We start from the raw sequence: 23792 nt of genomic DNA, 5'->3' as shown, positions 1-23792 counted from the left end.
AATCTGTGTAAGTCAGCCTGAAATGCTCAGTCTATCTTACAGTAAGCACTGTTTGGATTTACCATTTGAATTCAGAGGTAAGGAAAGAAATAAATGTGTGTCAAAGATATGCAGAAATCCTTCAGTCTTAAATGTTGTCGTGCAACACATTAACTAAACATGCTTTGCATGCAGGCTATTTTCAACACTACTTTGTAAAAGTCTTGAACAATTTCTTTATGTTTTGCAAGGAAGATGTGAATAAGTGCAGTGATTTATTGAGACAGGTAAACATAACTGGAGTTATGTACAGTTTATGAGGCAAAACCAGAGTTTATTCTGACAAGCTTGAAAGTCTTTTTGTACAACCACCTTTATTTTTCAACATCCCAAATATCACTGGCTGAAATACCGAATGAAACGCCTCCACTGTGTTTTACAGACTGTTGTAGAAACTCACTGTTGTACCTCTGTGCTGACTTCATCGGTACATACTGATGACAGAATCTCACATTTGGATTTGTCACTCTGAAAGATCTGCTGCCGCTGATTTTCAGGCCAGTTCTGGGGAATGTGGCATACCTCAGTCTTCTCTCCCTGTTTCCTTTCATTAAGAATGGTTTCTTTACTTCCATGAGACCATTTTTGATGGGGCTTCAGTGAAGACAAGATGGATCAACTGAAGGTTCAGATGCATCTTTCAGGTCCTGTGTTCGGTCTTTTGTTAGTTTTTACTGTTTCTTAAGGACATGGCTTTCAGATACTATTTTAGGTCTGCCACTTCTTTGGTTTTTAAGGACAGGCTGCACACTGTGCTAAAATATGCCAATTGTTTGTGCAAAAAAAAAATATTTCATTTTTGTCAAACTGTGTTGTGTTTGATATTTTGATTCAACTAAAGAAAGTTAAACAAAATGTGCAACTTTGTAACAAGAAGCTAGTAACAAAGTGCCTAAAGATGCAGTGGGTTCTTTATTAAGCTGTCTGTTATGTGCATACATCAAAGTTCAGTGCTTACATTCGTCTGAAAATGGTCAGCAGACTGAAAATTAATGAAACAGCATCAAATACCTGTTGAAAAACTTTGACAGACATTCTGAAGGCATGGAGAACTATTGCTGCAGACCAGTGACTCCTTGGAAACAAAATATAAAGATATGTAGGGTGACTCAACACAGTCCTATAGAACTCCTACATTAATCTCAGATAGCAAATAGCTTGCATATGGTAAATATAAATATTCTTAGGTAGCCACATTTCTACTCTCCCCGAGCACTTGAAGCACTTTAAACATGCCTCATTCACCCATTCACACCAGCACTTTCTTCTACGCTCAAGTGCTTTTTTAAATCTATCAGTCACACACATTTATACTCAGGTGAATGCATCAGAGAGCAACTTGGGGTTAGTATCTCACCAAAGGATATTTAGCATACAGACTGGAGCAGCCAGGGAACAAACTACCAACTGTCTGATCAGTAGATGACCTGCTCTACCTCCTTAGTTACAGCCACTCCATGAGCTTGAGCTCAACTAATTTTAGTATTCATGACTCATTCACTTTACTTGTTATGTTCAACCAGAAAAATCCTTACAGTAATGAAAGATTTATCTTCTGTCAGTCAGTGAGATACACTGACACCCAAAGGAGGGTACATGTGGTCCATAACTGTAGATCTGTAGGTGAGGGCATTCGAGCCAAGCGTACACTACTATTTTCTATCTGGAACTGATCCTCACTGAGGATGGATCGGTGTTCCTCAAAAGAAATAAACTTTAACACGTTATTTAATCTCGGATTCTTGCAAAATGTTCGATGAGGACCAACTAAAAACCAAAAATACAAGAGAGTTGAGACAGTAAGTGCACGGAAATAACCGTTAATCGAGGCAACGTTGCCCTCTAGTGGTTAAATATAGTTACTGCGGGGACTGTAAACACGGAAGTTCCTGTTTCCGTCCATTTCCTATACAAATTGCGCGTGCGTTTTGTCCACTTTTATTGTGATGGTGGAATAACACAGTCAGTAGTTTAAAAATGTGCACCAGAAATGTTTGATAAAGAAAAAATAGGCGCTATGTTTTCATAACTCACAGCTGGAATGTGCGCATGAGCTGCAGACATGACAGGATACCCTGAATTTTAAACGTCTTATCACAGTTACAGACTCACAGTTACAGCCACAGCTGTAAGTGAAATTACCTAAACTGACACCTCAGCTTAGTGAACCTTTCCTTCGTTTTCTCCCAGCATGCAATTCCCCCTTTCTGTGTTTCACTTTCATTTTTGAATGATTTCTGCTGAAGCTACGTGCAGGGGACGAAGCGGTAAGTTAGCAATTTTTTACATATAGCTCACATAATTTTTAAAATAATGAGAATATAAGATACGATGTTTTATGGCTTCTGAAAATCTGAATCATTTTGATTGTAATGCGTGATTAGACAACGAATCCATTTGTGTGAAATCGAAAGTAATGCTTTTCCCGGTCCTTTGTCATGTATTACAAAGTACCATGAGAAGCAGTAGTTTGTTTAACAGTCCAGCTATCCCTGAGATGTTAGGTGTTTACTGTGTCACACTACACGTAAGCGGAGAAATATTGCATTTAGTTTTCTGTGTTTGTATTTCAGGTCCTGCCTCTGTTGTCACCATGTTAGTGGCTCCTCTCCTGCTGGTGCTGTTCGTTCCCTTTTCTCCCTCATCTGGAGCACAGTTACCAAATCAAGCCAAGGCCAAAGACCTCCCTATTGCCACCAATGGTCAGCCCTTCCCCTGGGACCGCATGAGACTCCCCACAACCGTCACTCCACTCCACTATGACCTGGCCATACACCCCAATCTGACCACCCTGGACTTCACTGGCGTTGTTCGTATTGAGCTTGATGTGCATGAAGACACCAACACTGTGATTCTCCATGCCAAGCAAATGCAGATATCCGATGTGTTCCTCCTGGCACCTGAAGGCATTAAGCGCCTTCAGGTGTTGGAGTATCCTCGCTTCCATCAGCTAGCCTTGTTGTCAGACTCAATGCTCATCAAAGGTAGGAAGTATGAAGTTCATCTGGCATTTGCTGCCAACCTGTCTGACAGTTTCCATGGTTTCTACAAGGGAAGCTACCGCACCAGCAGCGGGGAGGTCAGGTAAGGCCATGAACCATTTTGATTATTCTCTGTGTTTATTTTACTAATAATACTAAATTTCTCTTTTGACAAATAACTAAAATAACTGAAGAACATAAGATAAAAAAATGAATGGCAACCTTGTTCAACTCCATTTTATTGGCTGTTATCGGATACTGAAGTAAAATCTTCCTTTTTGCAACAGAAAACAAAGAGTTTATTGTAAATGTAGTGCAACTTTAGAATTGGCTATAAAAGTGCAAGTAAAAGATTAAATTTCACTAAAAAAAGATTATTTGGTGCTGAAAACTCCAAATCACACCAGCTTTAATCCACTTTCACTTTGTGCTTAATTACATTTTCAGAGTCCTGGCATCCACGCAGTTTGAAGCGACTTTTGCTCGTGGAGCCTTCCCCTGTTTTGACGAACCCGCCTTCAAAGCAAACTTCACCATACGAATTATTCGAGAGCCACGCCACATAGCCATATCCAACATGCCAATGGTAAATGTAGACTGACCAGTCCCAGTTTACTTTAAGCACAAATGAGTAATTGCCAGAAATATGAATTACAAATAGAATAGAATATGAACAAAATAGCAACATGCTTATATACATACAACTATATATGCACATCTGCAATATTATGGACCTCTCCTTTCTTTTCTTAATTATTAAAACACACCTGCATCTCTCAGGTTAAAACTGTGGAGTTGCCGGGCGGTTTGCTTGAGGATCACTTCGACACCACTGTGAAAATGAGCACCTACCTGGTTGCCTACATTGTGTCGGACTTCAAGTCTGTGAGCAAGACGACTCAGCATGGTGTCAAGGTGAGGCACACCAGATGCTTCTTATAAAAAGACTTATTTTAGTCAGCAGTTTGACTAAAATACTTTGCATAGGTGCTGTATACATCTACACGGTGTAAAGCATATAAGACGTGTTATCTAACGACTGTTGTACTAACTGAGAAAACTTGCTTGTTCTTTGTTCTTTACTGTGATTCGCCTTCAGATTTCAATCTATGCTGTCCCTGAGAAGATCGACCAGACAGCCTTTGCACTGGATGCTGCTGTCAAGCTGCTGGACTTCTATGATGACTATTTTGACATTCCTTACCCACTTCCCAAACAGGGTCAGTGGAAATCACATGGTGTTTCCATGTTAAGAGACAGACACTGGTGTAGCAGTTGTTATTTTGTAACATATTACAACAGCAAGAAAAGACTTGATGGGTCATAAGTCTCTGTCTGCTTGTGATCCTTTATTCCCCTGTGTGGAAACTGTGCTTTGTGCAGACATTCAGGATCACATGATACCTCATATCTCAACGCTTTGACAGGACAAATATGTAAATTTAGGTGTAGACTGCTCTGTAGATGTATCAGAGGAGAACGTAAGCGATACCTACTCGAACTGTGAGGTGACATGACTGTACCATATTATTTGTGATTGTGTTCCCTCTGCAGACCTGGCAGCTATTCCTGACTTCCAGTCAGGTGCGATGGAGAACTGGGGACTGACCACCTACAGAGAGACCGGCCTCCTCTTTGACCCTGAAAAGTCATCAGCTTCGGACAAATTGGGCATCACCAAGGTCATCGCCCATGAACTTGCGCACCAGGTAGCTGCACTGATTCTGTTTGTTTTTAGTTAAAAGTAAAGTGTTAGGGGATGGCTTGGCTGTGCAGACAACCCATATACTGTAAGGCTAATCCAGAGGTCTGGGTTTGAATCAGTGCCGAGGCCATTTACTGCATGTCTTCGCCTGATCTTTCTCCCAGCTTTGTCTTTTCTCTTCAATGTTCTGTCACAATAAAGGCTTAAAATCTAAAAATAAATAAATAAATAAAAATAACTCATTAGTGTCAGAGTTCATCAGTCTGTACCAAGTTTTCCAAGTCAGAGCTTTACAAAGAAAATTTGCTTAAATTTATTGTCAGTATGATTGAGCGTAGCATGTGCAGTAGATACAGGTTTGTTTGACTTTTCAGTCGTTAGTACAGTATAACAACACTAAAGGTGAAAGAGCTTGTTTAATGCTGTTCTTGCATGTTTTCCTACCTGTCCAGTGGTTTGGAAACCTGGTGACGATGGAGTGGTGGAATGACTTGTGGCTCAATGAAGGTTTTGCCAAGTTCATGGAGTTTATTTCTCTCGACATCACGTACCCAGAACTTCATGTGGTGAGACTTTGTTTAAAACTCTATTTAAAACTGACTAATCCTAGGTCCTATTGGAGCATATAGATCAGTTAAAATGATTTACTTAAAACCAGAAGGACATAAAAGTCACGGTCTCGTAGTTTTAGTAGTGTACATTAGCTGAACAACTCCTATGTTTTGCTGGATAAGGCTACAAAGATGTGCATAAACATGATTCCTCTCATTCTTCCAGGATGATTTCTTCTTGGCAAAATGTTTTGAGGCTATGGAAGTAGACTCCCTCAGCTCCTCCCACCCAGTCTCCACCCCTGTGGAAAACCCCACACAGATCCAGGAGATGTTCGACGATGTGTCATATGACAAGGTAAACCTCACCTGTTACATTCTGTTTCATGTTTCTGTACTTGTGTAGGATATTTAAACTAACAATCATCTCAGTATTTCATCATCAAGTAAAATCAGTTAATATTTGACATAAATTAGATATTCCCAAAGTTGAACCTACACTGTGCAATTGAATCAAAACACTGAAGGACTTATCTACGTTTCATATTGTTCCTTTTTTGTTAAAAGCATGGATGTATTTTGTTTTCAGGGTGCATGCATTCTGAATATGTTGCGGGACTTCCTCACTCCTGAGGCTTTTGAGATTGGCATCGTCCGATACCTGAAGCGCTACAGCTACCAAAACACTGTGAACAGCCACCTGTGGGAGAGCCTGACCAATGTGAGTGATGTGTGAGCGGTCTTTCTTTTAGAGGACTGATTTTTCATCAGTCATTTTTCTTTTTATGTAACTGTGAATGCTGAATGTGTCTTTGTTCATCATGATATACGTCTCTGTTAAATGTGCTTCAGATCTGCAGCTCAGATGATCTGGATGAAGGTCGACTGAAACACACAGAATTCTGCTCTAAACGCAAAACTCAGTCTGGAGTCTCGGTAAGTTGTTGTTTGATGCTTGGTAGCAAACTTGTTCAACAAAACTCTCTGATTGTGAACATATTTTAGTTCTTTTAACTCCTGTGATGTTGTTGCATTTATACAACATTATGTTTGTCTGTATACACAGAAGTGGTACTCTGGTGATGAGCTAGATGTCAGGGCCATCATGGACACCTGGACTCTGCAGGAAGGCTTCCCACTGGTCACGGTGGAGGTCAGAGGTCGGGAAGTCAGGCTCAGTCAGGAGCGTTACTTGAAGACAGACGACCCCTCCCCGAGTGAAGGGTATGCTGTCAGGAGCGTTTTCTGTTATAATACAAGTTTACAGCATTAAGCTGTCTTCAGCCCTGAACTCTGGACAATTTTGAGAGAATCAGGTCCAGACTCGGCTGAAGATTTCCTTTCTCATGTAGCAGGAGATTTATGCCATTGTGTCAGATGCACTCTTAATTCTGAAAATCCCAAGTGTGGTTCCGATGAAGGGTGGCACCTAGGCGGAGCGTGCAGGAAGCCGCGCGCAATATTTAAACTGTAGTTTACTGAACAGTTCCTGTAACTCTGTAGCTGTATTTGCTGTATTTTATTTACAGTGAAAAATTATTACTTTTATTTCTCTGGCCAGCAATAGTCTCATGTCTTTACCCCTTAGCCGTAAATGAATGAAATAACTTGAGAACAAGGCGATGTAGGATTTTGAAATTGAAACCATAGGTGTGTCTACTACCAGGCCGAGGGATCGCCCTGGCGGTCTCCAGTATTTTTGTTATTATAATAAACAGTTTGACAGTTGCTTATCTTGATTTAATCATGATTAAATAAAGACATTACTGTTAATTAATCATCATTTTGTGTGTCTAGATTCCTGTGGCAGATCCCGCTGACGTACAAGACCAGTGCCTCCAACACTGTCCACCGCTTTCTGCTTAAGACAAAGACTGGTGAGTACTTTACTCATTTTGGTGATATTAAGCCTTGGTTTTCTGTTAAACTGCAATATTTATTTAAATTTCACAAGTCATCATCACTTGAAAGCTTCTCTTTACTCTTCTGTCTTGTTCAGATGTCCTGTTCCTGCCAGAAGAGGTAGACTGGGTGAAGTTCAATGTGGACATGAGTGGTTACTACATGGTTCATTATGCAGGCGAGGGGTGGAACTCTGTTATCAAGCTGTTGCAACACAATCACACAGCCCTGAGCGGTAATGACCGTGCCAACCTCATCCACAATGTCTTCCAGCTTGTCAGGTCTGTTTAAACATTGCATATTAACAGCAAAATTAGCTGTTTATCCTTTGGTATCTAGTTTTAGTGAAGCAGTCTGATATATTGAGTAAATATAAGCTTTGCAGGAAAACAAAGTATTATACATTTCAGGATTGCTGTTTCCCTACTCTTTGTTCTAAAGCCAAGAAATGTATCAGCTAAAATTATGTTTAGATCCAAGCACACAGTATGCTAGAAAGGAGAAAAGGGCAGCAGGATGTTGACCTGACGTCTGTCTTGCAGTATAGAGAAGGTGAGGCTCGACACGGCTTTGGAGCTGTCGCTTTACCTGTCCAGAGAGACCAAGATCATGGCTGTGACTCAGGGCTTTGGAGAGCTTGTACCGCTTTACAAACTGATGGAAAAGAGAGACATGAAGGTGCTGGAGAACCAGATGAAGGTTAGTTTGCTGGCACATTGCACATAACTTGGCACATTAAACCAACATATGCGAGTGGCATAGTGTGACCAAGCTCAACAAAGCACAGCCCCAATTAGGGGGAAAAAACCAAAAACCTTTGCCTTTACAGTAGTTTAAGGTAAAACTATACATTCACCCATCCGAATCATTGACTTCAGGTGTTCCACGCATATCAACCAATGGACTGAAAAAGAATAAAAAGGCTTTGACTTTGCACATGTTGTATAAGCAGAGAGCCCCAGAGTGCCCCGGGTACAATATGATAGGAAATATTATGATATAATTTATTGTCCAGTCTGGGAAATTTATCAAGGACTCAAGTACTCAAGATAAGTTATCTTGAATACCTGAGTCACAAAACAAAATTACAGTCCCAAAATCAGTGTAATAAATGATTCATTTTGTATATAATTTATTTTATAATGTGAAATGTCTAAGAAGCAGGGTTCACACTATAATTATAATTACAGTTTGTTAGAATTTTGGTTTCTAAATGAATTATTTAGTCTATAAAATGTCCCACATATTGATAAATATCTGTCCCAACTTAACAGATCCCTAAATCACATCTTCATCTCACTACATTAAAGCCATTTAACCATCCAACGCAATGGACAGGGCGCAGGAGAAATGGAGACGAGAGGGTGGATGGAAGGGGAGGGTTACAAAATGTTAGTGATGTTTGGGGATGGTGATACTGATAAAAAAAAAAAAAAAAAAAGACAGGAGGCGGAGCTGAAGAATGGACAGGTTTAGAAATTTCACTGCTTAACTCAGGCGGACCAGTTTGGACACAAAGATAGAAAGGTAAGGCTGAGATGGTTTGGACACGAGCACAGACGGTATAGTGGATATGTTGGAGAAAAGATGCTGAAGCTGAAGCTGCTGTGCAAAAGGAAAAGAGAAAGACCACAGAGAAGATTCATGGATATAGTTAAGCAGGACATGCAAAGGGTTAGTGTGACAGAGGAAGATGCTAGGGAAAGCACGAGATGGAGGCAGATGGTCTGCTGTGCCAAACCTTAAAGGAAGCAGCTGATTTCTGTCTAGTCTTGTCTAATCCTTACTCAAAAATACTGAAATGTGAAAAAATCGAGGAAAAACAAAGTCATGCTTTTGATTTATTAGTGACAAAAATATCATATTTAATATCTGTTAAGAGCCATTTCGCTTCTTAATTCTTTTTATTTATGTCTCCCCATTATTAGGATGAATTTGTAGTGATAATTTTCTATTTCAGAAATGACTACTAGAATTAATCTTCTGTTAAAAATTGCAGGTAAAGTAGGGACCAGGAAAACCGTGATACACAGGTGTCACTTTGCTAGTATACCCCTGAGGTATTTCGCTAGTATTACTGCATACACTAAAGGCAGTGAATCTATGCTACCTTAAATGCATTTTCCTGTTATTTTCAACAATGCCCATTATGATTGTATAATAAAACTCCAATTTAGAAAAACTGGTTAAAAAATGTTTTTCTTTTGGTTCAAACATCTTTCGAGGGGTGTTTGATGTTCCTCTTTGCAGGAAAACCGTGTAAAAACAAACATACAGTATGTGGAGTGTAACTGTATACTCTCTAAGGAGGATTTAATGTCTCTTTGTTTTTCAGAGCTATATTGTAGATTTGTTCCAGGATTTGATTGACCAGCAGGAATGGAATGACTCCGGCTCCGTGTCTCAGCGAGTGTTGAGGAGTTACCTGCTGCTGTTTGCCTGTGTCAGGAACTATGCTCCCTGTGTGACCAAAGCCACTCAGCTCTTTAACCAGTGGAAGGACTCTGATGGCACCATGAGGTTTGGAGTCATAGTCAAAAAATAGCACAAGAAAATCTGATTTTACTATGTATATACATCTGAACTAAAATCCTCCTTGTTTTTTTAGCCTTCCTGTTGATATCACAATGGCTGTGTTTGTGATTGGAGCTCGAATGCCAGAGGGCTGGGATTTCCTCTTTGAGAAGTACCGCCATTCACTGCAAATGTCGGTCAAGAGCCGCATGAAGACTGCCATGGCTGTTAGCCCACTGCAGGACAAGCTCAAGTGGTGTGTAGATTATGGGAACTGGGACACATCAGTATTTCTTAGCTAAAGCTAAGGGGATATGATTACCTCTGCTGTCCCTTTACTCTTCCCTTTCTGTCTGCAGGATGATGGAGCAGAGCCTCATCGGTGAGATAATGAAGACTCAGGACCTCCCAGGAGTGGTCGTCTCTGTCAGCAAGAACCCCCATGGCTACCAGCTGGCCTGGGACTTCCTCAGAGCCAACTGGCACACTATGATCAAGAAGTCAGTCAGCCCATCACACACACGTTTTATCATCCACAATACACCATCAGCCTTCGTCCTCAGTCTTGTCAGTTTTGCACATATTGATACTTTTATTTAGCCAGGAGAGAGCACTGCTTATGCCAAGAGTATTAAAATTGGTAGAATAGCCTATAGTATTAACTTTATTTGTATACAAAAAATGTTGTTTGTTTTTTATTTATATATTGATATGAAATTATTCCCTAACAAAATAGGGAATTCTATCACTGGTTAAAAAAATCTGAACTTTTGTGTTTGTTTGCTTTGATGTCACAGGTTTGACCTTGGCTCCAGCACTATATCACACTTGGTGACTGGGGTAACTAACCAGTACTCTACCAGAGAGATGCTAGATGAGGTAAGTATGGCTGCATGTCTACATGGCTGTTCATTATTTCGATCAGAAGGCATGTCCGTATTTCGGATAACAAGAATATTGCCTGGATCTAAATATTAAGGATGCTGCATCTAGAATGTGGATTAAAGTCTCCCTCCTTTAAACCGTATTAGGTACGAAACTTCTTCGGCTCCCTGACAGAGGAGACGGGCTCAGAGATGAGGTGCATCCAGCAGGCCTACGAGACCATTGAGGATAACATTCGCTGGATGGACAAAAATCTTCCTCTTCTGCAGGCTTGGCTGGACAAGCGCAACCGTCGAGTGTCTCACGAGGATTTATAGCTTCAGGAGGGTTAAAATAAGGAATAGTAAATAATTACAAACAGAAACAAATTTGTGTGAACTCAAACCACAAAATAGTTGAAGTTGATCACGATGACGGTTGTTTTTCAGCTCAAATTTGTCTTTAATAGCAATAAGTCCTGACTTAAATTGGATGGTAGGTTTTTGTGTCAAAAACTGTTTAAATCTCTACCCAGTCCCACAAGTTTACAAAAAAATGAGCTTGCTTTGGGAAAGATTGTGGGTCATTATAAGTATTATTTAATACCCTTAAAACTGACTGACCACACTAGTGAGTTTTTTTAATTACACTTGTTTAAACTACAGCCTAAAAAATTGTTAAACAGGTGCATTTCAGATCCAAACAAAACTAATGAACCATTCTAAGAATGTCCTAAAAGTCGCCTTGCTCTCCAGTCCAACTGCATTTAACCCTCTGTGCCCAGGTTTGCTTCAGTTTGCTTCAGCATCTCTCTCCCTAAATCTGTTGGTGTGTGTTTATGTTGTCCTCTTTCAGTTTCAAGCACACCTGCTTTCTAAAAGGTTTCACAATGAAGTTGATTTTAAAGTTTATATGGGTTAATAGGGGACTTTTCTTTTTTGCATGGTTACCAATCATACAGGAGTCCAACTAAATCACATGTGAGATCTGGGACCTAATTCTTAAAGTGAGCACAGGCACAGTATGTTCAACCATTCATTCAACAGTGTAAGTGTGCCAGGGAATGTTACACAATGATCAAAGCAGTCAGAACATTGGGGGTCAAACCGTGCACAGGCATGGTGCAAAACACCATGTGAGTACACTAACGTAACAGTCCTCAGTAAGGGGAAAGCAGCCTTAGTTAGCACCTTAAAAAAAGAAAGAAATTTTAGCATATAACATAATTTTTAAATGAACCTCTATTGTTGTTTGTAATAGTCTTCTTTTTCTGAAGATCTTGGTCTTTTTCACAGAGACGTTTGTGTGTGCTGAGTATGTCTTTGTGCACGTGTGCATGTTTAGCTGTGAAGTTTAAATTGTGTTTTGGCTGGATGAAGTCACAGTTGTTGTTTTTTAACAGTAAATGTTGAATTCTGCTTCAGTGCGAAGCAGCATGAAGATTATACAATGTGATATAAATAGTGCAAAAGAAATGCACTGAAGATCTGACTTATTTTTTTTGTTGAAAAAAAACTAAAAATGTGGGCATGTCTGTGAGTGAATGCTGCAAAACCAATGAAACGGACAATGTAGTTCACTGTGCTTAATATATTTTTACAGTTTATTGGTTGTCGTTAAAAGATTAGATTACACTTCTGTACGTTTATATCAGAGAGTATTTTTCCACAGTTTGGGTAAATTTCAATACTGAGAAGATAAACATGGATTCCAACAGCATTGCTGTGTGATTTGGTACAGTTTATTTAAATGTGTAAGCTTGGCAGGACATAAAGCACTGTAAGAAAAAATGTTTTATGTGTGTGTGTTTTGTTTTTGGTTTATTGAACAGAGCAGCATATTTCCATTTTTATGCTCCTGTTACTAAAACTGCTGTTGAAAAAGTAAAGATGTGTGTTGGTTTGATTAAACGTTGGACAAATAAAGTTTTTCTTTTGAACTAATATGCATTTTTCTCACAGAACAGTGTTCTATTTCTATTAGTAGTTTGATAAGGGTTATATGTTCGGTCCCTGTAAGTTTTATGGATATAACCTTTGTATCTTCTCATCTCTCGGATCAGCAGGTGTTGTTCCAGTTTGGGAGTGTTTCCAGTTTGAATTCTGGGCTTTCTTCTCAGTCATACACACACACCAAAAAGATTTTATAAATGAGGATCAGCGGTGTATTGATCCTGCCTATAATAACAGCTAATATTGCTGCTCTGAAAGACTCACACAACGGTGAGTCTATATAGAAGTGTAAAATTAAATGGTTGGAATAAACCTTTTAACAAGACTCATCGTGACACAGCACCTGAATGCATAGTGAAAGAAAAATCAAATGCTAAGCGTGTCCAGATTAATTACAAATTGTTACCAAAATCTTTCATAGTATAGAAGTGCATATTTTAATATACCTTAAAGTGACGACTAATGAATCACCAGATTTAACTTCTCTTGCCCACAGGTGACAGGAAACACAATCCTATTATAAAAATCTTTTATTCCACTGCTTTCCTTACTTTCATTCTTTCTTAGGCAGTAAATTTCAGCTCAGACCTTGTAGATAAAATTGTCTGTTTCTCTTTAAAACTTCTAATGCTGCCATAAATTCTTTGGAGGGACCTTTAGCACATACTTACGGTGGCCCTGAAGTGCAAACCACAAAAACAAATCACAAAACGCACAACAAATTGAAAAGCGCAAAAACAAATTGAAAAGCGCAAAAACAAATTCACTTAACGCAAAAACAAATTGAAAAGCGCAAAAACAAATTGAAAAGCGCAAAAACAAATTCACTTAACGCAAAAACAAATTGAAAAGCGCAAAAAACAAATTGAAAAGCGCAAAAACAAATTCACTTAACGCAAAACAAATTGAAAAGCGCAAAAACAAATCACAAAACGCACAACAAATTGAAAAGCACAAAAACAAATTGAAAAGCGCAAAACAAATTGAAAAGCGCAAAAACAAATTCACTTAACGCAAAAAACAAATTCACTTAACGCAAAAACAAATTGAAAAGCGCAACAACAAATCACTTAACGCAAAACAAATTGAAAAGCGCAAAACAAATTGAAAAGCGCAACAACAAAAAAACCAAACCGGAAGAGGTAGGTACCAATGCTGCAACAACAGGCATCACTGATTGGATGATGGATCCGGTAGCCTTTTGAACCGGAAGTTGTTCTGCCGAACGTGGTTATGAGAAAGAGCAGTCAACGGCTGTATCCCAATTCAGGGTCTGCAGCCTTTAAGTACGCAGCCTCAACGATCCTCAAGGGCCGCGTACTCAAAGACCGCTAAGGCCGGAAGTGCGAGGCTTGTGAAATGGGACGGTCTAGCCTCCGTCGCGCTGCCCAGGTTGCCTAGCAACCATAACACCAACCGCTGGAAACGTTTCATACAGCTTTGACGGAAATGAAGGAGAACATATTTTGTTCGTGTGTTTGTTTCTACACGAGCTTTGTGTGATTTAATACGTATCTGAGGCTGAGACCACAGGACTGTAAAATATGATTGCTGGCCTTCATATCTGTACTGAACAGTCATTTAAGATTAGCTAGTAAATAACAATTAGCTAATGTTGTTCATGAGACTAAAGTCAGTGTAAATATGATATGGCCAATATTATAGTTATTATATTAATCATAAGTTATTACAGCAGTGAGTTTGAACTCTCAAATCAAATCACTTCTATTGTCACATCACATGTGCAGGTACACTGGTACAGCACATGTGAGTGAAATTCATGTGAGTGAACTCTGTGTCTAATACTGAGCTTCAGTAAAGATTCAAGTTGCAGTTATTTATATGTCCTATCACCTTAAATCTTCACTCAAAGACACTCAAGTATCTTTGACAGTGTATATGTAGATGTATTATATATAAGAGACAAATATTGTCCGTGTAATATGTTGGCATTACTAAATTTGGCTCAATGCTTACATATATGTGTAAATAGAAAATGTACGAGCTGTGATAACTGTGTCTGATAGAATGAAGAGTAGACTGATACATTAAATATCCCTTTATTGGGTGAGAAAATCAGACCATGTCATAACTGCTTTAAGTCATACAGAATAGATATCAGAGCCTTAAACAGGCTGACTTCTGCTAAATGGGTCAAACTGGGCAGAAAGTATACAAACACATAACATCCTTATAGAATATGATGTAACACTATAGATCAACTTACCTCAGAATATATAAAGCATATAAACAATTACAGCAATATGATGCAACAAACACAGCAGTACTACTAATCCAAAATACTCAAAGCTTCATAGAACTGAAACAAACATTTATTTTTAGCTCCATTCTGCTGCTGATACATACTTTAGGTTTCTGAATATTAAACTTGGTGCTGCCTTTCATAGTGTGTAACTTGAAGGCCCTGAGTACTTTCTCCCACACTGAAAACACTGGAATGATCAAATTATCTGAACATTACCTAATAATGATTCAGGACAGATAATTAGTTATTTTAAATGTTTCTAGCAGTCCTTCACAAACAGGAACAGTATGTCTATTCTCCACATCTGTCAGCTGCTGCTGGCTCTTCCTCCTCCTCTTCCTCACACACTGCTGAGTTTGTCCTGGTGGATCATCAGGGTGCAAAGCCTCACAGATGATGTGCAGCAGTGGGTCCCTCAGTCTGTCCTCACTCTGGACACTTGCAGTTGTCACACATGGAAATCAAATGTGTGATAAGCTGCAGGATTCAAACACAAGTGTAACTTATAAATACATGTTCATACTTTTATTCCACAATCAGAGAGAAAGAAACAGAGAGAGAGTGCAGGACAGACAGACAGGTGACAGTCTCAGGTGTATACACTGCTACAAAACAGCACAAGAGAAGGAGGATTTAGTGTTTGTGTTATTACAAGTGTTAAACAAGAAGAGTTCCCAGATGGTGCAGTGGACACATGTGTGACTCCTGTGATTAAAGCATCTTTCTTTCAGCTTAACGAGTGAACCGTCAGCTCGTTCAAACACACGTTAAAGTCCGTTTGGCTCGACACCACCGAACAGAGGCAGCAATATAACATAGCTAGCAATATAACATAGCTAACATTAACAGTGCAGTGAATCCTGCTTGTGCCGTGATATTCAGGACTGCAAACCGAGCAGCATCACTGACTTTCAGCTTGTTGTGTTTGTAGATATATGACTGACTTTAATTATCCATAAAATCATCACATTCTCTGTAAGATTAAGGTCAACTATTGTATTATTATATTTTAAATGCTTTAAAACAAAGTAAACGCTGAAAGTACAAAAACATCGCTAATGGCAAATAACTTTGCCGACATGTGGCCAACAGTAATGTTTTAATGTTCCTCATTATTAAACATTTGCACATAAAAAGTGACATCATATTCAGTACTTACGTTTAACAGTTTACTCTTCGGCCGCTACGCTTCTGCCGTCTGCAGCAAAATTATCCACAGTGACTGCCGCGCTATAAATTGTGGGATATGTTGGGCCACGAAGTCTACACCGCCACAGCCTTAAAATTCAGGGAAATGAAGGCCGAATTTGAGGGCCGCATTTCGAGCAGCCTTTGAATTGGGACAGCCTTCGGCGCGCCGCTGTGACGTAATCGGCCTTAAAATGCAGCCTTTAAGGCTGCAGACCCTGAATTGGGATACAGCCAACATGTTTTGTCCAAGTTGTGGAAAAAAGTTGGTAGAGCAGTCACCAAACTTCCGAACAGAACAACTTCCGGTTCAAAAGGCTACCGGATCCATCATCCACTCAGTGATGCCTGTTGTTGCAGCATTGGTACCTACCTCTTCCGGTTTGGTTTTTGTTTTTGCGCTTTTCAATTTGTTTTTGCGCTTTTCAATTTGTTTTTGCGTTAAGTGAATTTGCTTTTGCGTTAAGTGAATTTGTTTTTGCGCTTTTCAATTTGTTTTTGCGCTTTGCAATTTGTTTTTGCGCTTTTCAATTTGTTGTGCGTTTTGTGATTTGTTTTTGCGCTTTTCAATTTGTTTTTGCGTTAAGTGAATTTGTTTTTGCGCTTTTCAATTTGTTTTTGCGCTTTTCAATTTGTTTTTGCGTTAAGTGATTTGTTGTTGCGCTTTTCAATTTGTTGTGCGTTTTGTGATTTGTTTTTGCGCTTTTCAATTTGTTTTTGCGTTAAGTGAATTTGTTTTTGCGCTTTTCAATTTGTTTTTGCGCTTTTCAATTTGTTTTTGCGCTTTTCAATTTGTTGTGCGTTTTGTGATTTGTTTTTGTGGTTTGCACTTCAGGGCCACCGTACATACTAATAAAAGACACTGATCAACTGAGGAAACAAATACAGAAATTCATACAAGTCTGCCCATAATCACAGGTATACATTTTTGTTGTTTGTGTGTAAAATGAGCAAAGGCGAAAACCCTGCTAACAATTAAAAATACTACAATTCTCAGTGTATTTCAGGTGCTATTAAACGTGCCTTCTTTGCACTCGCCCCCATGCTTAAACAGACTGTACACACCGCCCCTTATCAGGACACTCATAATAAAAACTGCACTCTGCTCCAGTGAGTTTTCCCTCCCAGTCTCATACCTGAGAGAACTTGTGGCTGGATCGAAGGTAAGAGCACAGAGCTGGCCTTTTTTTCTTCTGATTCCTTGTTTTGAATATTCTGCTCAGTTATGGGAAGCTGATAAAACTGAATCTCATAACGAAAATCTGAACATACCAGAAGCTGTTTGTTTTAGAAGCACAGACTAGGCCGCTTTCCCGCTGTGCTTACCGATCATGTGCTCACCTCTCCTACTTCTCATGTGATTGTTTTGGGTTCTTTTGTTTGCTTTTGTTTAATAATTTATATATATATATAAAAAAAACTTAATGCTAAATCACCTCAGTACGAGCAGAGTTTTTGTGGCTTTACTATCACAGTTTCATTATGTTGAAAATCTTGTAATCTGTCTTCCTCCCAGCATTTTACATTTAAGAAAATAACAATATAATTTTGGGAAAACCCTAACTTTGGCAACAGAGCCAGCCTTAAAAGCCATGTTTAGCACAGTGACCTACTTTTTTCAATTCAAGGCTGCGAATCAGTTAAACAGACCTTTCTTATTGTGGATACCTTGATTTGATTTTTGGCTTGGTACAGCAGCTGTATTAGTATTTTGTGTTTTTTAAGCCTCTTTATATGGAAAATAATTTGATAATATATCTGTCTTTCCATTCCATCTGATAGTGAATTCCTAATTATTTGATAAACAGGTCTAATATTAAGATTTACTCATGGAAAAAGGAACTGTCACAAATCTAATTCAAGGTTTATTTGACAGACACTTCATTCTTATAATCATGTTGTATAAAAACAATGTTTTCTGAGTTCATTTACTTCATTTAACATGACTCCACAAGTCAGAATTTGGTAACTTGTGGAATCACTCATCCATCAAACCTCTCTGATTCACAGTTTTGAAATCCACGCTCATTAATATGTCAACAGCCTAAAATAAGCTAAGATTTGATTTGCTATCAGGCTATGAAATTGATACCTCTAACCTATTTGTAATCAATTTAATATTCCAAGTCGTCACCTGATTGCTTTATGGGTATCATGGAACAAGCGCAGTCATCCTGTCTTTGTGTAATATCACTGACAGCAATAGCTAAACTAAATGACTGCAAATTATATGAGGCTACTGTAGTACAATGTGTTGCTTTATAAGAAATGCGCTTCTAGAACCTCTTATCTATCCTAGTACAACCAAGACAGGCAATAAAGGCTTCTTGGAGATTTCACAGTACCTATGACAAGAAATTGGGTTTAAAGTTCAGTATACAAAGTTCAATATACACATTTTCCAACTGATACGGAAAGATCTAAAAATGGAAATTTTTGATTGAAATGTGTCAGCAAGTCTATATAACAAGAATATTGTAGATCTTTAAATTTTAACTGCACTTTTTTTAGATCACTGATGATAAAAATCTTTATTTATTTATTTTTCTACCTGTTTGCCTTTCAGGTTCATTCAGTGGTTTGTTACTCCACTGTCATTTTGGCCCATTAAGAGTTCATCCACCAGGTTTAAGGATGTTTATGGACTACGGTACCTTTCTAGAGTAAGACTCATTTCTTTTCATTGATACATTAGCTGAAAAAATGCTCTTTTTTTCCCCCAGTGTCTTTGATCTTATTAAAACAGCAAACTAATAAACTGGTAACATCTTCCACCACCAGGGAAGGCTGAGAGTTTTCAAACTGTGCCAGAGTTGTTAGATAACCTGTTCTCTGCTTTCTCCACATCTTCGTCTTTCTCCAAGGATCTTCCTGGGTGTCCTGGGTTTTGGTCTTGCCATCATGTTCTGCACCACTTTCTGCAGAGCATGCAGTCGCCTAAGGGAGGAGCGTATATCACGGGGATCTATAAGACATAGTGACCAGGGCAGGCTCCCGCAGTCCATATATTTCATTCCCTTCCCCAGGAGCATATCACAGCAGGACAGCGAAGATCAAGGTGGTGATGCCATGAGACCACCACGATACAGCACAACAGTTTACCCAGGACCCCCACCTGCCTATAATGAGGTGATTATGATTTTTTCTGCATCTCTTCCTGTTGTGCTAACAAAATAATGCACCCATATATCAGTACATTTTGCCTATTGCTAAATTATAGCTCTTTTTTTCTCTATGTATTTCAGCTGGAATTTAAGCCTGATGATCTCCCACCTGCTTACAATGAACAAAGCATTTCTATGTATCCCGTAACACCCCCACCGCCTCACCCAGACATGGTTCAACCACAGGCACAGTGACAACCATAAGGAAAATCATTATAGTGTCGAAGTTACGGACACTCACGATATTGCACTGCCTCGTGGACATAAGTAACAAGAAGTTCTAATCTTTTAAGGGTTGGTTTTATTGTTAGATTCATTTTCTTTATTGTTTTAAGGCATGTGATGATGGCACGAAGAGAATCAAAGTTGCGGAAATTAAAAAGGTTTAAAGTTACAACATTGTAAACGTGTTTCAGGTTCAGCTTGTTCTCTGTGTTTATTAGCAGGATATCAAAGAAGTGTCCTATCAGGTATTTATTACATTTAGTGCAGAGCTAAACTGAAATACATGTTGTTTTGGTTTGTGCTCAACATCTTGAGGACGAGATGCATTTTTTTTCACCACTTTTACAGACTTCATTTCAACAGACAGTAAAGGGATGGCATTGATGGCATTTACAACAACACTGTGAGAAGCTGAAATGGTTGCATTTTGCTTGTTCACACTCTGTATATTTACTCAAAGGATTTAAATATTTGCTATTCATTCTTTCATCAAAATATTAGCTTTGGATGGCTATTTTGGAAAGCACAGCATGATAATGAAGTAAGCCTGACAAGCATGTATTTTTATATATGTATGCCGGTTAACTTATGTGACTGTAATAAGGTGGTTGCAGTAATGTTGTAGTCATATTATGCTAGAAGAGGCCTTTTTCACAGCAGACATTTTATCTCATGACAGGGTCTGCATAGGTGTAACTGATTGTTTAGCCATTGGTTATGGCTGAACAATCAGTTAATGCTATTTATTACAGGTGTTCATGTACCATTCATTTCCTGTTGTGATTTCTGAAAACTTTCTTTAAGACTTTCATGAAACAGTCACTTTACTTGAAATGAAATGTGTAAATAGACAAAATTCACAAATTAATTGTTCAAATTGTTCTCAGGAAAAAAAAATGTGAATGATATTTATAGTAGCTGGTCTACTTAAAGGTCTCTGAACAGATTGAAGACTCCAACAAAGTCTGTAATATCAACCTGGAAACAGAGGTTAGAAAAAGATTTCAATGTTGAGGAAATTTTCCATGTAAATATATGTTAATAATAATGATTATATCACATGTACATATTGTGGATACGTTTAAATAAAGAAAAACACTAAATCAAGCTTGTCATGAATTTTAACAAAGTTGGAATAAAAGTTTAAAAATGTTTTACAAAGATTCACTTTAGTGCAACTTAAAACATTAAAGAATTTCCAGTTTCTTTGGCTTAAGAAACTCATGGGTTGCTTTTGCAGCAGGTTTTGAGTCATTATCCTCTGAAGTTAAGATTCATTTGGCTGAATCTGAGCAGTCATAAAAGCCCATACCATAACTTTGCCTCCATCATGTTTGACAGATGATATGGTATGCTTTGAACAAAGAGCTGTTCCTTTACTACTTTTTTTGAGTGTAGCCATTAGTTTTTGGTTTGGTTTGGGGGTTCAATTCAATATTTTCATTTTTCCAACAACAATTTTAACAGGAGGAAACCTCCAACAAGCTCAGGGAGCGGCAGCCATCTGCATGACCAGATGGGGGTAAGAGGAAGAAGACGGGACAAAAGACACACCGTGGAGCGTAAACCCACTACATTTCTATTCATGAAGTCATCTCTTGATTGGAGAGTCACACTGACCTCCTTGAGAACGTTTTTGATTTTGCTAGATGTTGTGAATGTTTTGGGGTTTTTTCTAACCAAAGAAAGAATTATTCTTTCTCCCACTCCAACAGTTTTTGTTATCTCTCTGACTGGTTTATTTATTCATTTATTTTCAGCCTAATAATGGCTTCCTTTCACTTGCACTGACATCTCTTTGCATCTCAGCTGCAGTCAAAAACTACCACATGCACGTTTAACACATTTCCAGGTTCTTTCATCTGCTTAATTTGTCATTGAATAACAGGACTGCCTCTGAAAACGGGGTCCTGTGTATAAAAATGGTTGCAATTCCTAAACAGTTATTTTTGTTGAGCCCCCTTGAATTACAGTTGAAAGTCTTCAAATCTTGATTATTTGATCTAAAATCCATTTGTGTGGTGTACAGAGACAATGTGCCATTGTCCATATACTTATGTATCTAACTTTGCCTGACAATTATAGTTTTGTTCACTTTTTTCAATGAATCCTTTAATATGTAACACTTATGCTTCTTGACACTTGGTTAGGTTTAATTTTACACAGAACCGCATACAATGTAATGCTAGATACACCAAAGTTTTATGATTAGTTTTCTTTTCTATTTTTTTAAACTCACTTTCCTTTCTGTTATTTGGATTCTGATATGTTTGGGATATCAACTACAGTCATGGTGTCATTATGTCAGCTTTTAAAACTTCACAGCACCAACCCACTCACCTGCTGCACGAACTATTCTCTGTGAGTTCCTGATAGCAAAATGACTAATCACATAATCACAGGAGAAGGCAAAGTCCTTCTTTTATGACAGTATAATATCACATAGGGAGTGTCTCGTCAAACGATCCAATCTAACAGTGACCAAACTTAACACCAGGGGGCACTCCAAGCGTGTAGACACTGATGCTTATTTTCTTCTTCTTTTTTTTGTCATCTTGTAGTTTTCAGGTCTTTCTTTACTTTGCTAAACGTACATTTATCTGTTTTGTTATAATTATGTAATTTTGTTAAACACATGGTCACAGATCTGTTAAAGGTTTATATTACTCTGGTTATTTTTACTTTCTGCACAACCGCATTGCATTTTGTGAATAAGTATCTTACTAGAAGTATTAAATAAGCCTCTTACTATTAAAGACTTTGAAGGAAGCAGTCTAGGATTAACACCTGGAATGTGTATTGTCAAGCTCTTACAAGGTCCCCAAAAGGCAAAACTGCTCTTGACCCCTGTGTGGGCACTTCTACTTGAGTCCTGCATGGGTGAGAGTGGATTTGCCCTGCTCACACAGCCCCACAGTTGACCCACTGTTAGGTCTGCTAAGGCACGTTTGCTGGGGTACTGCTAGACTATATGGATTGTTAAAAGAAAACCCTGTATGTTCACTTACTGACATATCTCTTTAAATGAGTGATATAAATGATTGCACAAGGAGAAATACACTAAAGGAGGAGATTTTGACATTTCTTTCAGCCTTGATAGGAGTCCGAACAATAACCTCCACAAAAAGTTCTGCTTCTCTTCCTGCTGTTACACCGTGTACTTAATCCCACCTTTTCTCTTTTTCTCAGTCTCTGTTATTGTTTTCATTCCTTTATACTTACAGTGCCATGTTTTACTATTTTCTTCATTCAAAAAGCAATAACGTGTAGATCCAATCATTGTTTAAATACATAAGAGCAAAGTGGATTTTTTTTCTGTGTTGCAACATATTTACATGATTAGCTGTCTGTCTTATTTGTAGAATACATATTAAAAGGATAAATGACTTGTCTACTGAATACTAACTCTGCCTAAGGGGGTAAACAAAACAAAGAAACTTGAATTCAAGCACTCTCTATGCTCCTCTGATAGAAAAATTCTTAAAGTTGTGCAACACTCTCTGAAATGAAAGCTACAACACTCTGTTCAGTAAGATGAAGTAAGCTCTAATCTGTCCTTTTCTCAGGCCTTGTTGTGGCTCTTCTGCTAACTGTTCTCCAAAGCACACTTAGAATCATTGGCGGATCTACCGCTGTGGCATGGGGTGGCATTTGCCACCTTCAAATATTCTCTTACCACCCCTAGTGCCACCCTAGTTTTGCACCTTGTACCTGCTGAATTTGATGTATTTTTAGCCATATATAGTACATATTACAGAATGTAACACCTGTATATGTGTAAAGAAATGGCTTTGATTATGTCATACCATCTGATATAAATGCCACCCTAAGAAAATTTTCTTGATCCACCACTGGTCAGAATCAGGTACTAGTACATCATGTAGCTTACTGTTTCTCTGTAAGAGCATCACACACATATCTGTTCCCAGTATAACGCTGGAAGAAGTGTATGTAATTACAATGGCAGGGTTGTGAAATTCAACCCTGCCATTGCTTACCAGATTTTAAACTAACTTCCTATGGGGTTTGGTAATATGATGTGCCCTTCAGCTTTCATTTAATTTATTTGAAAGACAATGAGAAATACAGTATTTTTTCTTCCCTTGTTTAGTAAACAATTTTGAAATACAATTTAAGGAATTCAGCTGCTGGTTTAAGTAATTCTTAGCCTCCCTACATGCTACATGCCTACCTTGAGGTGACTTCTATTGTGACTTGGTGCTATATAAATAAAATTGAATTGAAAGAATTGGATTAAATTGACATGTGGGCAGTTCTGGAGGTCGGTCCTTCAGCCAAACTGCAAAGAAATCCGCTAAAAGTGTTTCAGTCCACTTGTGTTAAGTCTACACACTGTTTGTTCTGAAAGAGACATGTGGGATGGATTTACAGAAAGAAACTCCCTTGAGGCTGCACAGACAGAGAGGAGCATGCAGATAAT

At 38.4% G+C, this 23792-nt stretch overlaps 2 protein-coding genes across 2 annotated transcripts; both read left to right on the top strand.

The window, feature by feature from the left end:
- Positions 1-1973: 1973 nt before the first annotated feature.
- erap1b (endoplasmic reticulum aminopeptidase 1b) lies at positions 1974-12499 on the top strand. Its single transcript, XM_031729678.2, has 19 exons — positions 1974-2306; positions 2613-3123; positions 3468-3606; positions 3801-3935; positions 4120-4240; positions 4575-4729; positions 5178-5291; positions 5503-5634; positions 5866-5997; positions 6129-6212; positions 6343-6500; positions 7074-7153; positions 7276-7459; positions 7721-7877; positions 9514-9698; positions 9787-9948; positions 10052-10192; positions 10490-10571; positions 10724-12499. Exons 1-19 carry the CDS (start codon positions 2270-2272, stop codon positions 10892-10894), a joined length of 2880 nt encoding a protein of 959 aa, XP_031585538.1. The 5' UTR covers positions 1974-2269; the 3' UTR covers positions 10895-12499.
- Positions 12500-16808: 4309 nt separating this feature from the next.
- si:dkey-283b1.6 lies at positions 16809-20458 on the top strand. Its single transcript, XM_039620529.1, has 5 exons — positions 16809-16880; positions 16960-17125; positions 18529-18625; positions 18827-19091; positions 19208-20458. Exons 3-5 carry the CDS (start codon positions 18597-18599, stop codon positions 19319-19321), a joined length of 408 nt encoding a protein of 135 aa, XP_039476463.1. The 5' UTR covers positions 16809-16880; positions 16960-17125; positions 18529-18596; the 3' UTR covers positions 19322-20458.
- The last annotated feature ends 3334 nt before the right edge of the window (positions 20459-23792 follow it).

Source organism: Oreochromis aureus, linkage group 12 (assembly GCF_013358895.1).
Source record: "Oreochromis aureus strain Israel breed Guangdong linkage group 12, ZZ_aureus, whole genome shotgun sequence".
NCBI classification, from domain to species: domain Eukaryota; kingdom Metazoa; phylum Chordata; class Actinopteri; order Cichliformes; family Cichlidae; genus Oreochromis; species Oreochromis aureus.
This window is presented reverse-complemented; position numbering and strand designations above follow the sequence as displayed.

Coding starts and splice junctions, on each gene's coding strand:
- si:dkey-283b1.6 (XM_039620529.1), top strand. CDS start 18,597: ATGTTTATGGACTACGGTACCTTTCTAGA. Junction 18,626..18,826: donor GACTACGGTACCTTTCTAGA/GTAAGACTCATT, acceptor TCTTTCTCCAAG/GATCTTCCTGGGTGTCCTGG. Junction 19,092..19,207: donor CCCCACCTGCCTATAATGAG/GTGATTATGATT, acceptor TATGTATTTCAG/CTGGAATTTAAGCCTGATGA.
- erap1b (XM_031729678.2), top strand. CDS start 2,270: ATGATTTCTGCTGAAGCTACGTGCAGGGGACGAAGCG. Junction 5,998..6,128: donor TGTGGGAGAGCCTGACCAAT/GTGAGTGATGTG, acceptor AATGTGCTTCAG/ATCTGCAGCTCAGATGATCT. Junction 9,699..9,786: donor GACTCTGATGGCACCATGAG/GTTTGGAGTCAT, acceptor TTGTTTTTTTAG/CCTTCCTGTTGATATCACAA.